Source organism: Peromyscus californicus, unplaced genomic scaffold, assembly GCF_007827085.1.
Source record: "Peromyscus californicus insignis strain IS unplaced genomic scaffold, ASM782708v3 Scaffold_11__1_contigs__length_118956290, whole genome shotgun sequence".
NCBI classification, from domain to species: domain Eukaryota; kingdom Metazoa; phylum Chordata; class Mammalia; order Rodentia; family Cricetidae; genus Peromyscus; species Peromyscus californicus.
Genome location: NW_026294402.1, coordinates 100947220 through 100964126, shown reverse-complemented (window position 1 = coordinate 100964126; position 16907 = coordinate 100947220). Strand labels below are relative to the sequence as shown.

General features: G+C 49.6%; 1 protein-coding gene across 3 annotated transcripts in view; it reads right to left on the bottom strand.

The window, feature by feature from the left end:
* The window catches only part of Poc1a (POC1 centriolar protein A), a 72267-nt gene that overhangs the window by 38145 nt on the left and 17215 nt on the right, over positions 1-16907 (bottom strand). For 2 of the 3 annotated variants that reach the window (XM_052719247.1, XM_052719230.1), the window contains exons 8-9: positions 10821-10889; positions 7641-7733 (exon numbers count right to left, since the gene is read on the bottom strand). In XM_052719247.1, coding sequence (XP_052575207.1) covers positions 7641-7733; positions 10821-10889 — 162 coding nt within the window. The remainder of the gene's footprint in view (positions 1-7640; positions 7734-10820; positions 10890-16907) is intronic. The other variant, XM_052719240.1, reaches the window with a different exon arrangement.

Sequence of the window (16907 nt, the reverse complement as noted above, 5' to 3'; positions counted from 1 at the left end):
GAGCCAAACAGGGAGGAATGGGGGTCCTTCAGGAGAGGATCTGCTTCCCCATTTCCCACCAAGCTTTCATCAACAGAGATGAGGGACACATGGACACAGCTAGTCATTCAGCAGGTGCACAACATACAACATATGAAGAGATACAGCTCAACTACCAGAAATGCCCTGGACCCAGAGGCAGGGGCAGTTCCATAGGTTGGGGGGATGGGCCCTGTGAAAACAGCCCTTTTCCAAGCTGTGCAACTGCTGGGCATCTGATTCACCACAGCAGGCAGAAAGCCAAGAATTCCCTTTAACAGTCTTGAGGGGAAAAAAAAAAAAAAAAAAAAGAGAGAGAGCCAGAATGGGGTCAAGTGGAGAAGGGAGAAGTTCTTTTTTAAGATACATAAATCTGGGGTTCATTCTGCTTCAAATACCCTCAATGACCCTCCTGCTAAGCATGCTTTTGAATTTGAATTTCTTCTGCTTTATTTTGTGATGTTTTGTTTTTGGGGGGCAGGAGGCTCCCCTGTAGCTCATGCTGGCCTCCAACCTCTTACACAGTCAAGAATGACCTTGAACTCCTGGTCTTCCTCCCACCACCTTCCAAGGACTGGGATTATCGGTATGTGCCATTGTACCTAGCTTAAATCCTTATTTCTCACTACAAAAAACAAATGCCGAAACAGAAATCTGTGTTTGGGAAACAGACCCAAGTCTGAAAGTCAAATTGCTAATAGCCTGAATATTTGTGTCCCCTATAAAATTTATATGTTAGAGCCGGGCGGTGGTGGCGCACGCCTTTAATCCCAGCACTTGGGAGGCAGAGCCAGGCGGATCTCTCTGAGTTCGAGGCCAGCCTGGCCTACCAAGTGAGTTCCAGGAAAGGCGCAAAGCTACACAGAGAAATCCTGTCTCGAAAAACAAAAAAAACAAAACAAAACAAAACAAAAAAAATTTATATGTTAGAATCATAATCCCTAACGTATTTGGAATTGAGTCTTTGGGGGTAACTAGGTCATGAGGATGGACCTGCCATGATTAGGATCAGTGCCCTTATAAAAGGGTTTTAGCCAACACTGTCTACTATAGAAGAAAGACGGAGGGAAGGAATTACTTCTGCACCACTGGATCCTCGCCAGTGACTATCAGTGCCTTGCTTGCACACCCCAGCCTCCAGAACTGTGAGACATGAACTTCTGTAGTTTAAAAGCTACCTAGTCTGCAGTATTTTGTTACAGCAGCTGAAAGGCACCAAGACACGGGTCTCCTCTTTGCCTTCTTAAGTGAGGTTCCTGTAAGGAAAAGCTAGTTCTTGAGAAACCACCACAAGCACTTAGAACCCCCCAGATCCTCAGCATAGGGCAAGTATCTACAGAGCAGGAATCAGATCCCTTTAGCACCCCAAAATCAGAACTCCATGGCAGCACCCAAAACAAAAACACAGGCATAGCAGGTGACGACAGCTTTGTCCTCAGAACCTGGGGCACAAAGAGGAGAGGGAGACCTTAAGGAGGAGGCCTCAGGCTATGGGCAGATGTTCTTAGCTGACCAACCCCTTCTCCAGGGAAGGTTCTAGCACTGAGGTTCTGAGATTCCTGGGCATTGTGTCCTAAGGAGTGCTGAGGGTGATAGGAGAGGTGTGTGTAGGGGTGTGTGTGTGTGGTGTGTGTGTGTGTATGTGTGTGTGTATATGTGTGGGGTGTGTGTGTGTGTGTATATGTGTGGGGTGTGTAGGGGTGTGTGTGTGTGGTGTGTGTGGTGTGTGTATGTGTGTGGGGTGTGTATATGAGTGGTGTGTGTGGTGTGTGTGTATGTGTGGTGTGGTGTGTATATATATATGTGTGGCGTGTGTATGTGTGATATGTGTGTATGTATGTATATGTGTGGGGTGTATGTGTGATGTGTGTGGGGTGTATGTGTGTATATGTTTTGTTTCCACCCACCTCAGAGGTTTATTTTCTTACCCGCAAGCTCAGAAGACTTGGGATCTGTCATTTAAAAACACAACATATGCTTGCAAGGGTCTGAAACCCTCCCCAGTCCTCACAAGGACCACCTGCTGTAGGGAGGAGCCAGCACCAAACTTATCCCAGTCAGCAATGCACTCCCACCCCTGTCCATGCCCCTCACCCCCAACGGTTTGAACACTTGATCATTCTGACTGCCTCTTAGAAGACAGAAGAGGGAAAAGGAACATTCTTGAAATAGCTACAGCTTGGTGAGCACTCGCCATGTGCCAGGAACAGGGCCAAGTGCTGCTTGGCATGCCACCTGTGAAATCTCATGAAGGAGGACCCAGTGACTCCCAGGTTGACAGAGGAGGAACTGAGACCACAGAGATCCGGCCACTGGCTGGGGTCACAGTGCAAACAGGGCAGGGACAGGATTCAATCACTGGTTGGTCGGAAGCCAGAAGCCAAGCTCTTAACCACAGGTAAGCTTTTTTCCTTCAAATGCAATCTTGAGAAGTAAGCAGAGAAAAGCCCTCAACCCCAGAGATAAGGTTAATGTCTAAACCGGAGCAGCCAACCCTGAGAACTCAGGAAGTGGGTTGTTTTTTTTCCCTCTGTCAGCTTCACTGAATTACCTAGAACTTTGTGTTCTTTCGCCCCTACCCGACTAGTACAACCCTCTCAATTGCATAACGGGTCTCTGATTGTGGCAAAAATAAGGGTAGATCCAAATAATGCATCTTTGTTATTAAAAGTAGCTTAAAAAGCTGGGCATGGGGGGGAGGGGTAAAAAAAAAAGAAGGGGGGAGGGGTAAAAAAAAAAAAAAAACGCTGGGCATGGTGGTACACACCTTTAATCCTGGCATGCAGGCAGAGGCAGGCAGATATGAGTTCAAAGTCAGCCTGGTCTACATAGTGAGACCTTGTCCAAAAAAAAAAAAGTGTAAAAGTACTTCTGCTGCTGGGGTAGAAATCCGTCCTGGAGAAGCTTGAGATTTGGGGTGGGCAAGATGCTACTCCAAAATCAGCCAAGACACAAGGGTCCTTCTGCATAAGGGATAGACCCTTAAGTACCAGGAGGGCAAGAATAGAGGGCAGAAGGCCAGGGCTGCAGCAGGAAACAGGGCTAAACATTAGACCCCGAAACACCAGTACAAGTATCTGCTACAGAGAGGCCCTTGCGGTATCCAACCATACCCCTCTAGAGGCACTCATCTGCCCCAAAGCAGCCCTTCCAATCTCCTTTCAGGACTGAGCATGGAGACTCCTGCCCACTTTCAGCCCACAGCATGGCCTGGAATCCTTCATGTGCAACTTTCCAAGCAGAGGAAATGCTACAGTCACGAGCCCTGAAACCCCCCTTTGGACGACTCAGCCCAGAACAGAAGGAAAATGGCACCCATTATTCTCATTCTGAATGGCTGGGAAGTGGCTTGTGCTTTTCAACATGAAATGTGCCTAAAAATAAGCTGTGAATCTCAACCAGAGGTTGAAAATAGCTCCGCAGTGAACAGAGCTCTGCTTGGAGTGAGTTTAAGGACAGCCTTCCTTCCAAGATCTGAAAGCTGAAACGTCATAGTCACAGACGGGGTCACAGACAGGGGGGCTCAAGGGTGAAGGGACCTCCACAGGCTCACAAAGTTGTCCTTGACATCCTCTGTTGGTTGGGGAGCAGCAAGGGGTCCAGGCAAGGTCTGCCCCTCGGGCTTCCAATGGACACAATGGAGAAAGCACATGGTCAGAAGTTCCACACCATACCTGACTCTATGAACTCTCTGAAAACCCCAAATGTCCAGGAGCATCCACTCTGTTTCAGTGCCTAAGGTGATTTGGAGACAGAGGTGAAGGGGCAGAGGGCATCAGATACACAGCAGAGCTGGATCACGGCTCTTTGAGAAGTCAAACCACCCTGGGCAGTCACTAAATCTCTTATCAGGCATTATCGCTGAGCCAGGTAGCCTTTGGGCAGGAAAGGCAAGAAACATGCTCCAATTTGAAGAAAATTGAGTTGTTACAAGGTGAAAAGTCTTTTCTTATTGTGTACCACCATCTCTGAGACCCTGAAACTTGATAGACCAAACAGTATTCTTACAAAATGGACTACCAGAAACATCTGAGTGCTCTGGTCCACCCCTGGTGGGAGTCCAGAACTGACCCAACCGAGTGGAGTCCTCGCACAGGCTCCTAGGGCAGCTTCCCGGGGTTCCCTCTCCACACTTCTCCACACCCCTTGCCTCACCCATCCCACCGCTCTCTTTCTGGGCTCTTCATGAAGAAGAAGCTTCTGCAGTGATTCTCAGCTGGGGACACCTGACAACATCTGAAGACATTTCTGGTCATCAAAACTGGGGAGCAGGATGCCACCAGCATGCACTGGGGAAAGACCAGGGACACTACTAAAGATCTCACAGTACATAGGACAGCAAACACTCAAATAACTATCTGCCCCTGGATATGAATTGCTGAGGTTGAACAACCCCTAGTTCCTGGAAGGATGGGATGTGGGCAAAAATGGAGCATGGGAGCTTGTCAAACTCTGTTCACAGGACACAGTAGTGCTCCTGGGCTCCCTGAGGAGCAGAGCACTCTGGCCAGCCAGGGAATCTGAGTGCCAGAAAAGGCTCTGGAAAGAAGGGTAGGAACACATTAACCAGTTCCCCTTCCCACCTCAGGGGAAAGCCTAGTCATCACAGTTCCGCAAAAAATTAGCTGTCTCCAGCCTAGGAGGATGTTGATGGCTTACTGAGACAGATACTGAGACATGGTTAAAATGGTCAATTTACACACACACACACACACACACACACACACACACACACACACACACACACACCAGGCCTAGCAACACTCTGGCTTTCCTCCTTTTCCCTTTCAGAGAAGTCTTTCAGGCAGCAGTAGGAGTTTGTGTGAGTGGGTAGATGTCTGTCCAGAAGGCCTACCTGTCCTCTCAAGGCTCTACAAGGGACTTAAGACAAAGAACAAGAAGTTCTTATCTCGACCAAGAATGGGTCACGATTACTATGTCACTTCAGGAGTCTTCATGATTGGCCCGTGGGTACTCTGAATTCACTGAGGAAATGGAGGCTTGGGGAGATGAGGTGCTCTGTCCAGGGCTGCCCAGCAGGGTTCAGAGCCAACTCCATGATGCCAGAACCCATATCCTGCGCCCTGCTTGAGTCCCGTGTAGGACAGGCCACTGGCAGGACTGTAACAATAGCTCTGCCATGGGCCTCGAAGCAGTTTGGGGACAGCTGGCTGCCTTGAGTCCCATTGAGCCTTTCACCTGCCAATGCCCCACCTTGTCCTGCTGGCTTCCTCTACCCACGTGATCATACCATAGAGTCTCAGGCCGTGAAGCTCTGGGAAACAAGGTGATATGTTCTCCATTCTGAGTGGGGCTGAGGGACAATAAGCAGTTTTCCAAGTTATTTTCCTAATAATTATAAGAAAAAAAAATACAAGCAACCTCACTAACCATCAAAACCACATTGAGATTCCACCTCAGCCTAGTCAGAATAGCAGACATGAAGACACAAAGGACAGACCTGACAAGGATGTAGACAAACGGACCACTTACACCTGTTGGTGGAAATGCGAACTAATAACCACTGTGGAAGTTAGAATGGAGGCATCTCAAACAACTAAAAGGAGATCTACTGTGGCCCAGCTAGACCACCGCTGGATATGTACTGGAGGAACACCGAGACACTTGCAGCATTATTCACACCAGCTAAATTACAAAAAGAATGAAGTTATGTTGTTTACAAATGGATGCAACCAGTGACACCCGGATTAACTGAATCAAGCCAGTCTCAGAAAGCAAACTCCACACGTTTCCTCTCACCTGTGGTTCCTAGATTTTATATACACTCCTGAAATTTTATCCAGACATATGACACGGAGGTAGAAGTAAGACTGCAGGGAACAAAGGAGACTCCCAGAGGGGAGGAAGAGAAAGGGAGAGCAGGGGGTTGGGAGAAATACGCTCGATACTGGCACGAATCTTTTTATAATAATTTTTTTTTTTTTTTTTTTTAGGTTTTTCGAGACAGGGTTTCTCTGTGTAGCTTTGCGCCTTTCCTGGAACTCACTTGGTAGCCCAGGCTGGCCTTGAACTCACAGAGATCCGCCTGGCTCTGCCTCCCGAGTGCTGGGATTAAAGGCGTGCGCCACCACCGCCCGGCTAATAATAATTTTTTAAAATGTGGACTTTTCTTCCACCTGGTGGATACTAACCATTCCCAAGAGGCAGATAGCAGTACCCTCCTAGGATAGCACCCCCTGCCATCGGCACCCCCTGCCATCGGCACCCACTGCCACCAGCAGTCCCCGTGGTTATTTAGCCTTGCTCAGAGGAGACAGCATGGTTACACCTGAGAACTACAACAGGAACCACCTATTCACTCTGCAAGCAATGAGCACACACAAAGGTCTTAGCAGTGCTGATCGCGCCATGAATGCCTTGGTCAGGGAGTCATAGGACAGAAGGCAGGACCAACACACGATCCTTCTAGGTAAAAAAGGAATCAGCAAGCCGGGTGGTAGTAATGCACGCCTTTGATCCCAGCACTCAGGAGGCAGAAGCAGGAGGATCTCTGTGAGTTCAAGGCCAGTCTGGTCTGGAGAGTGAGTTCCAGGACAGCCAGGGCTATACAGAGAAACCCTGTCAAAAAACAAAACAAACAAACAAAACCCCAAAACAAAACAAAAAGAAAAAAAGGAATCAGCAGCAAGGAGAACATCAGTGCAACCTAGAGAGCACCAATGAGCCCATAGCTCAAGGCTCATTAGCAAACACTCAGCAGAAACAAAACCTCCCGGCTAAGTGGCCAGTCAAGGGGAAATCCTTGGGAGAAAACTGTGGGCTCGATGTGGCCTACTCTGGAAGCAGCTCGAGCATGCGGTAGGAAAGATTCAGCTATGGAGCCACAGTAAGCCCGGGACAGACTAAGGAGGCTTCCTGCCTCTATTCTGAGTTCCAGCCTTGACTTGCTGAGGCTTTGGGTGAGCCGCTTCCTGTTGTTCAGGCCAGTTTCCTCCTGCTAGGGAGGCCACGGTGCTTCTATGGTCCAGGGAAGAAAGATTTAAACCGTCTGTCACCACAGGAGCTTACATCACAATCTTGACTTATTTCAACTAAAGTTGAATATGGGTCTATTTAATGAGCCTTTATCAGTTATCATTTTTCTGCCAAATATTTATTCTACAAAATTAGTTATTTTTATTCAGGAACACTGAATGCCCTTTTACCAACAAAGGTACTAAAAATGGTTTGTGGCTGAGGAACTTCCTCTCCATGGTTTAAAAAAAAAAAAAAGAAGTGAGATTAACCCAACCAGGGTCTTCTCATCGGTCCCAGCTGTGGCTTTATGTCCTGAGCCCTCTAGGAACATGTACTTGGGTCCTTGGCCTCACTCTAGCAGCAGTATGCACCGTGACAACACTCTCCACCCTCCAGCAGCAGTATGACAACACTCCCCACCCACAGGGCCAGGGTCCTGGACACTACGGCTGCTCTGTAGCTTTTATGCCTCACTTGTTCATTCCAGATTGGAGTCAAGGCACCAAAGCGTTATTTGATAGACCTTCCCAGGGTTCCTTTCTAATAAGAGAGAAGCCCCCAGGCCTCCTCGTCTCCAAGCCCAGTGCTGCTGACTGTGACCATCCCAGAGTTACATGGCTCAAGCCTGACACTAAGCCACTTACCGGATTCGCAGCAGAGCTGGCCAGGGGTGGAGGCCTCTGTACTTTCACGTCTCCACAATCAACAACATCGAAGTTACTTTTCCAAACCATCACCTGCCAAGACCAACAGGCCCAGAATGAGGGGAGAAAACGGGCCCGGAAGTCAACCCCGAAGTTCTGAGCTAAAGTGCTTTCCACCTCACACCCCAACTCCACTCTGGACCTGCTCCACACCCCGAGGAGTAAGCTTTGGGGACAGGCCTGTGGCACCAGGATGGAGTACCATCATGTAGCCACGGAGCACGGTTAGACCTGGGCACCTGCTTGTCCCTCTACCTGAATGTCCTAGATGACTACTCAATGTCAGAATCACTGCTTAATCCATTTGTTCCCTTTCCCCGTCTATCACCTGTCTCTCTGAAAAAGAAGCTCTTGAGGGTGGTGGCCCTGTTCAGGACACTGTGGGAAGAGGTGAACATGAACTCCAGGCCACCCACTGGGTTAATGGCAGATCTCTACCCCTTACTGCGCAGTTTTCAACCTGTGGGTCGAGACCTCTTTGGGGGTCTTTTACCCCCAAATATAAGATATCCTGCATATCAGATATTTACATCATGATTCATAATAGTAGCAAAATTACAGTCATGAAGTAGCAACAAAAAGTTTATGGTTGGGGGTCCCCACAACATGAGGAACTGTATTTAAGGGTCTCGGTGTTAGGAAGGTTGAGAACCACTGGCTTACTGTGAGGCCTAGGTGAGGGATTTAAAAGATGCCAGCTCCCACCTCACAGGGCTGCTAGGAGGCTCACAGGACACAGTGTAACACAGTTATTGGCATCAGGAAATGGATGCTAACACACTCATTATCCTAAGCCTAATAAGTTTAACAGTAAAAAACATACTCCTAGCCAGGTGTTATAGTACAAATACTGGAGGTAAAGGCAGGCAAGTCTGTGAGTTCAAGGCCAGGCTAGCCTACATAGGTCACCTAGCACCACAGTGTGAGATCCAGCATCAAAACAAACAAACAGACAAAGTAGCTTCAGTGGTTAAGAGCACTGGCTGCTGTTCCAAAGGACCCAGGTTTGAGTCCCAGCACAGATATTAACAACCTCTGTAACTCCATCCAGTACCAGGGGATCTGATGCCCACTTCTGGCCTTCACAGGCAAAACATCCACACACATTAAAAACAAAACAAAACAAAAGTTAGCAGTGGTGGCATACGCCTTTAATCCCAGCACTCGGGAGACAGAGGCAGGTGGATCTCTGTGAGTTTGAGGCCAGCCTGGTCTGCAAAGCAAGTTCCAGGACAGCCAGGGCTGTTACACAGAGAAATCCGGTTTTGAAAAACCAAAAAAAAAAAAAAAAAGAAAGAAAAGAAAAAAAGAAAAAAAAAGTTAAAAGGTACAAAAATAAATGTTAAAGAATTTCAAATAAGTAAATAAATAAACAACCACAAGCAGCATCTTCCCAAGCAGGATGATGATGGAAGGCACTTCCACAAAAGCTTAGGCAGCAAGAGCACCCCCTACTGGCGGGTTACTTTCGGGATGGCTGGCTTGGCCATCACAGGAGGAATCATGCAACATGACCAATAGTCAATGGAAGCCAATGAGGCCACAAAAAACTAAACCAAAACAAAACACAGAAACCACCACTCTATCCCCCAAGATGAAGACTTGACATGCCCTAGACACCATCCCACTGAGACACAGCACTTCTCATGAAGGCTCCTCACCACTCCCTGAGCAGTTCCACTGCTCCCAGCTCAAGAGGGATGGCCACATGAATACCTCACTTGTCAATTTACGAAGAGAACGTTGGCATATGCATACGCCATGTACAAGGTCCTTGTATAACTGTGGAGACCGTACATTCCTAGCAGCAGAGTGGCCACCGTGAATGCAGAGATAACACCCAGAAATACATGAGCAGATGTAAAAAGTCCAGGGAGTTGCCAGCCTCGCTGTCTGAGGATAGCCATGACAGGGCGAAGCTTTCCCCTAGGTTGCCTCTTGTTCTGTGTGACTTCGTTTTAGCATGTACATCTACTACACAATTAACATGTGTATCTGCCATAGAGTTCCCGTTTTTCGTGCTCACTGGAGGCTCAAGACTCTCCTTTACCTTCCTCTCCCTTTACCTTCCTCTTTGGCTGCTAGCTAGGAGCTAGGGCTGGGGTGGCTGTGGACAAAGAACCTTTAGCTAGCCTCTGCTTTATTGGAAAATCAGTACATTTCACTGCAGCTGGGACTCATGGAAGGCCAGAGGATTTGTCTAGGCTGAGCAGCAGAGCTGTGAGGCTAGTACCCAGAGGATGAGCATTCTCGGCAATCCACCAGAGATCAACTGTGTTCACAGCCACTGCTCTTTCCTCCAGAAAAAGAGGACTGTGTAAATACTCTGGGAGACTGCTGACAGGTTCAGTCCTCAGCGCTCCACACCTTTCCCAGGCCAGGCTTTGAGCTGGGCACCAAGGTCAGAGTATCCCCCCCCCATTCCCCCCCCCCCCAGATAAGCCCTTGGCTTTTAGCAGTCTGGGCAAGGTGTCACAGGGGTGACAGGATGAAGCCTCAGGGCAAAGGGTGATGAGGTGGGACAGGACTTCCTCTCTGCAACCAAGGATACAGAAAACGCTGACCCTTTCAACATGCAGCAGGCCAGGAAGCAAAAGGCAGCAAGAATGGAGTAGAGGCTTCCAGGGAAGAACCAAGGCTCCACCACAGTCATGCGGGCTTAGTGCCTGTCCCTGTCTCTGCCACCTGCTGGGACTGTTTTCTCATCTATAAGAATAAAAAAGGAAGACTGCCCCACAGGACTAGAACTAAATGAGCTATGAAATTCTTACCACACTGACGCATTACCAGATCTGCAGTAAGTACCTAGTAATTCTTCACTCTTTATGTAATCAGGAGGAAAAAAAACAAACCTGAAAATCTTCAACTTTTTCCCCACAATAATTAGCTCAAACTCCTTCCAACCCATTCTAGTCTGAGACACTTCCACAGGTCATCCCTGAAGGAGACTCGCTTGGGAACAGCAACTGCCTGGACCTGAGCACCACCCCTACCCCCAAGCTCCACCACAGTATCTTCACCGTGACTGTAGTCGCTGAAGCCCCATCTCCGGATGGCCTCCAGCCTCCTGAGGGGTTCTGAGCAGGATCAGCTCAGACTCCTTAGGCCATTCTTCCTTACCTGCTCATCAGAGCCTCCAGAAGCAAAATACGCCCCCGTTCTTGAAAAGGCAACGGTGGTAGCAGGTCCCTAGCAGAACAAACAGAATAACACCAAAGGTCAGCTGAACAAGGTAACACACCAGTGATCCCAGCACTTGGGAGGTGGAGGCAGGGAAACCAGGAATTCCAGGCCGGCCTGGGTTACATAAGACTCTATCTCAACACACATCCTACAACCCCCTCCAAAAAGATCCCTCCAGTCTAAACGCACAGTTCCTGAAAGACAGCAGCAGTGAGACAAGGTCTGAGCACTCATTCAGCACCAGTCCTCCTCAGCCTTTGTCCAAGAAGTCCGCATGTGGTCAGGTACAAGAACTGCTGCTGGACCTCTGCTCCCAAACATCTCAACAGACGAAGGCCAGGCTGTGGGCTCAAGGGAGGGCAGAGGAGGGAGCAGGACATTCACACTGGCAGTCAGGCCAGGAGGGCATCATTTTCGTGGCTTCCCAACAAGAAGCAGGAGGTCAGAGATGCCCAGATCAGCATGCACCTCTGTGATGCACATCCAGTAGTGCCCTGTTGTAGACCAGAGAAGTAGGAGCCAACGAGAAGCCAACGGCTCAAATGAACAAGGCCAAGTCAGGCGCCTGAGCACAGGAAGGAGGCTGAGGAGGAATTACTGAAGGTGCTTGGGGGGTGGACCAAAATGACACCAGTGTCCCTGCACTGTCCGTGCCATTTTCCTTATTTGGGGCCTGGCAGGGTAGTGTACTCCTCTGGCTTCCTAGAGACAAAGGTCTGGGTGACCACCCAAAGAGGCACTTCAAGTGCATGCCATGCAGCGCTCTCCAACAAGCACACCCTGGTTGAGAAGGAATCAGGATCTCCCACTAGAGAAAGAACAGTCCTTCCCATATGCCTGGAATCCATTCCAGAAAGATATGCCAAGCAAGGTCACAGCCACAGATGGAACCTTCTCCCTTCCAACTGAACGTTTACCATGGCCAGTGCCTGGCATTCTGCTGGCAAAACCAGATCACAGTTTTCTTATATCTGTCAGAAAGGTCACCCCAGTTCCTCTAGGCCAGCAGAGTGTAACAAGAACTGCCCACAGGAGGGGTTTTCAGCAACAGAGCCTGGGCTAGAGAAAGGGGACATGGAAAACACCCTGCACTCAGAGCTAGGAAGGACCACCATGGCTTAGGCTGGTAAGAGACCTCCCAGCCACAAGCAGCTTCTCTCCCAGGACACAGGCAGCGAGCAGGGCTTCCCAGGCCCAGGCACGTGGAGCAGAAGGTACACGCCTGCCCTTGCTTCCAGAATCCACTTCGAGTTCTTCCTCTCAGAGGGGCTCACACTGGGGCGACGAGACAGGAAGAATTTGACATGGCTAGGACTGGCTCAGAGCCTGCACCTGTATTAACCCACCTAATCCCCAGAGGACAGCGTGTGCCTTTACCATTCCAAGTTGGGAGAACAAAGCCCAAGAGGACACATACAAAGCCTATGCCTGCCTGTCACCTCCCTTCCCCAACAAGTGGATTCACAGGCTCAGGTCTACCCTACCCCCAGCAACACCAGGAATTCTAACCTATCATTAACCAAGATGAAGTGGACCCACTTCTGCTGAGAGGGAACAATGCCCACTCATATCCATGAACAGTGAGTGTCAAATCCCAGGTGTGAGGCCTACTGGGCCATGTGACTCCATTCTGAGTGACACTGGCTGCATTTGCAGATAGTGGAGGTGGGGAACATCCCTTCCGGTGGACAGCTGGCAAAGGGTTACAAGGCTGATGGAGGAAGGTGATACATTTTCAAAGAAAATCTACTTGACTGCTGACAATCTGGACCATTTTCATACCTGGAACTTTCTAATGAATGTATGGCAATGCTATAAGACAACAAGATGCTTTCCATTTTGAGGGGAAAGACACAGAGGGAAGAAAGGAGAGGAAGGAAACCAGAGCGCGGAGTTTCAAAAGCAGACAGGCCCTTCGCCCACCCAGAGCTCCTGAGAAGAGCTCCAGGAAGGGCCAGCAACGAAGGGAGCACGCACACTCATGGCTCGCACTGCCTGTCATCACTCCACCACCAGCTGCCAGGCTGGGAACAAGATGTCAGCAGCAACAGCAGCAGACTCCAAGAATGCGCCCAGCTTATAGGGGGATTAGGGCCAGAGGGCAGGTGCTAATGTTCTGGTGCTTTCCCAGGAGACCAAGTCTCTCAGGAGACTCAGGGATAAGCAAGCAACCAGGAGGCTCTGTGGGGCCCACACTCCTCCCCAGTGGTGCCTGTTTACTGAGAGGCAGCAAGGCTTCTGCAACCAGGAGCCTCTGCATCCCTAGAAAGAGCAGCACTCATCAGAGGCTTCTGCTAGTCTGCTGAGAGCCAAGCAAGTAGCCTGGGGCACTCGGAGTGCAGTCTGTACCCACCCCCACCCCCAGATTGTATCACCACGCCACTGGAGCCACCTCAGTTCATGAAAGCACAAACTATGTTTGCCCCATGACAAAATCACATCATGATGTGTTTCTCAGACGGTGACTACACAGACCAGGCCCTCCTTCCTATGCTCAAGTGTTCTGGAGTTTGGCTCTCAGGGCCTGGACAAGCCAGCCTCTGTTGATCTTGCCCTTCACCAACATTCTAGCCTACTCTACTGCTCAGTGCCCTCAAAGGCTGAGCCAAAAAAGGTCTCTTTCTCGGTGTTCCTCCTAGAGCTCAAAACTGAGCTCTTCAATCATTTCACTCTCCCTTCATTGTAAATAAACTCACTCAAGGCTACAAATTTATCTCTGACACCACCTTAGCCAGATCCCAGAAGTTTCTAGTCTGCAACACTTTTGCTGTCATTCCCTTCCAAATTGTCAGTTTTGACTCCAGTTCTTCTTTAGGTCATCAGTTATTTGGAAGTGACTGAATCTAAGGTTTCCAAGCCAAGGGGAGTTAGGGAGTTCTGTTCTGACAGGTGTCAGTGATCAAATACGGTATGTTCTAGCTTCACGGCAGCCGAGTCTTTTCATCTGATCAGCTACTCCTGGTGCACTGGAGGCCAGCTCCAGGCATGGATGGAGCTTGGTTCTTTCACCCCAAGGCCAGGTCTTCCCTGGAGTGTGACGTGAGCATTTCTTGCTGGGCCTTCAGCAATGTAGATTCCAGCTGCCCTGCACCCCCAGCAGCAGAGCGGTCCACATGCTGGGGACCCTGTCCCTTGTCTGCTCCTGACCACATCCATGCGGATGCTTCACAAGCTCAACTAGAGCCCTCCCCTCCCCTGAGGTTCTTTATGAGGTGATTGTTCTTAACCTGTCGTGAACACTGCATACACACGGTGTCTTCCCTGTTCTCTCTCCTGACCTTACCATACCTGGCTGGCCTCACACCCAGTCATTTCATCCCATGTCTCTTCTTGTCAACAGGACCTCAGAGGATCTATGCTGCTGATTGTTTTCTCTGCGCTTTATTGAATTGTTTAGCATGCACACACACGCACCAGGGCATACATGCGGAAGGAGGGGGACAACTTGCAGGAGTCGGTTCTCTCTTTCTACCACACAGGTTCTGGGCAGAGAGCTCAGGTCATCAGGGCTGGAGAGATGGCTCGGCAGTGAAGAGCACCGACTGCTGTTGTGTCACTCTGACTGGCTTAATAAAAAGCTGAATGGCCAATATCTAGGCAGAATGTCCAGGTACAGAGGATGCTGGGAAGAAGGGCAGAGTCACCAGGAGATGCAGAGCAAGCAGGATGGGCACTACAGAGGTGAAGTAATAAAGCCACGAGGCAGAAAGTAAATGAATAGAAATGGGTTAATTTAAGTTATAGGAGCTAGTTAGAAACAAGCCTAAGCTATCAGCCCAGCTTTCATAATTAATAAGTCTCCGTGTCATTATTGGGGAGCTGATGGTCCCAACAAAAAGGTCTGACTACAGACTGCTCTTCCAGAGGACCTGGGTTCAATTCCCAGCACCCACATGGCAGCTAACAACTGTCTACAACTCCAAGATCTGACAGCCTCACACATACATACATGAAGGCAAAATAACAATGCTTGGCAGCAAGGGCCTTTACCCACAAGCCATCTGACCAGTTCTCTGTCCATTTCCATTAATTTACTTAAACAGCAAGCATCAGGCAAAACAAAGAAAAGCCCATAGTGACTAGTGACTAAGTTAAATTGCAAACTCTGATACCTTTAAGCAGATCTCTGGACTCTCTTCACACTCGCCAGACTCTGTGACACCTGAATTCTGACTATGGTACCTTAAGAGCCCAAGTCCAGGCAGGTACCCTGACACACCACGTACCAGCGAACAAACAGGGCCATCACACCACACATGCCCCGAGTAGACAAAAAAGCAGAGTGGCCGTCACGGTGACCAAGGAGGCCAAGGGACTTCTGGTGTGGGTGCTCTGGCCTCTGACCCTGTGTAGAAATTCAGTCCAGCACACCAGGTGCTCGTATATCCAGGTGGTGACCCACAGGGACATTACAGCTCGGTGTAGGAGATGCTGCCAGTGGAAAGCAAAGCTCTCTCTCAACCCTGACCCACAACACCTGCTCCTAGCGCTTAACTCTGGATTGCTAGAGGGTGACAGAGGGCCAGGCTGACTCTGGGTTTCTCACAATGGTACACATGAGATACGACTCCCTGTCTTCACTGCCCTTACACTTCCCAGAGGAGTCCAACCAATACCAGGTAAGACCCTACTGACTATCAAAATACTCCTTCCCAACACAGTGATCGATCGGACAAGGGCTGAGTGCACTCAAGACACAGGGTGGGGAGACATTCCAGAAGCTCACTTCCACTGCGGCGGCCCCAAGGGCAGCCCAAGCACCTAAGAGTCCTCTCCCTCACTTCCCCAACCCCCGCCTAGGGCCTGGCATGGCCCAAGTGTCCAGAATACGTGTGTGGGTCCCTCAGAAGCCTGAGCTCCCGCCATGAGTACAGTCAGCAGCCTCTGCCCATGCCTAGGCCTGTGGCAAGTGTTCCCGCCCACATCAGGGTAGCTGTCTGCACTGGCTGGATGGTGTGCAGCTCAGTCACTCCACAGCAGCACTCTGCAGTAACATGCATACCAACTGCACAGCCATTAATACCAGATTTAACTCTCTGCCTACAGCCCACCCACCATCCTCTCCCAAATAGATCTAGGGGATTTAAGCCAAATGAGCATGGCTCAAGACTATGTTTCAGAAAAATAAATCTATATTTCTAGCACCTTGCCCCCACACTTGCCACACAGATCTGTGAGGGCCCTGCTCAGGGCACGAGGCTTCAAATGACAGCTGCAGTTGACAGGAAAGCCTTTCCCTCTCCTGCCGGTGTTCCCTGACGTAAAATGAGGGGCCACACTGCAGTTCCTTTATAGCTTTCACTTCCCCCGAGCTGCACTGCATGGAGAGACAAGCTGGGATTCGCTCCTCCCTACTTAACTGCCGCCAGAGTGGCAGACTCCCCAGGCCTCAGTCAGACTCAGGGCAGGCCCCTCTCTGGAGCTGACTTGACCCGAAGAGTGGCAGTGTCCACTTAGGGTTGCATCTGGAGGCTTTAGACAGCCCATTGCCTCCCACCATTGCTCAGAGGCTCCAAGCTAAGGCAGAGTGTTAAAGGGCCAGGACCCATGCAAGTCCAAGCCAGCAAAGAACTTAGGCAGCTCTCTGGCCTGTCAGCCATGTCACTCAGCAATCTTCCCACAGAACCTCAGAAGAGCCAGCCTCACAGGCCCCCAGGTGCCAAGCAACAAGAACTGTAAAATGGACCCTATGTAGTTCTGAGTTCCAAAATCAGGTCTACATGAGAATACCAGAAATCTTTATGTCTACAATAAACTGGCCAATGTCTAGGCCTCCAATGGTCTGAATGCTTTTGTTCTTTCTAACAATTCATGTTAAAGTTTAGTCCCCAAAGCAACAGTATTCCAGTGTGTGGTCTTTAAGAGGAAGTTGAATCATCAGGCTCTGCCTTATGAATGGGATTAGGGGCTCTCATGGAAGGCTTGAACACGGGGAATTTGGCTTTTTTGCCCACCTGTTATCTGCCAAGTGAGGTGGAACACATGGCACAGGATTCCTCCCCTGAAGGATATGGCATCGAGGTG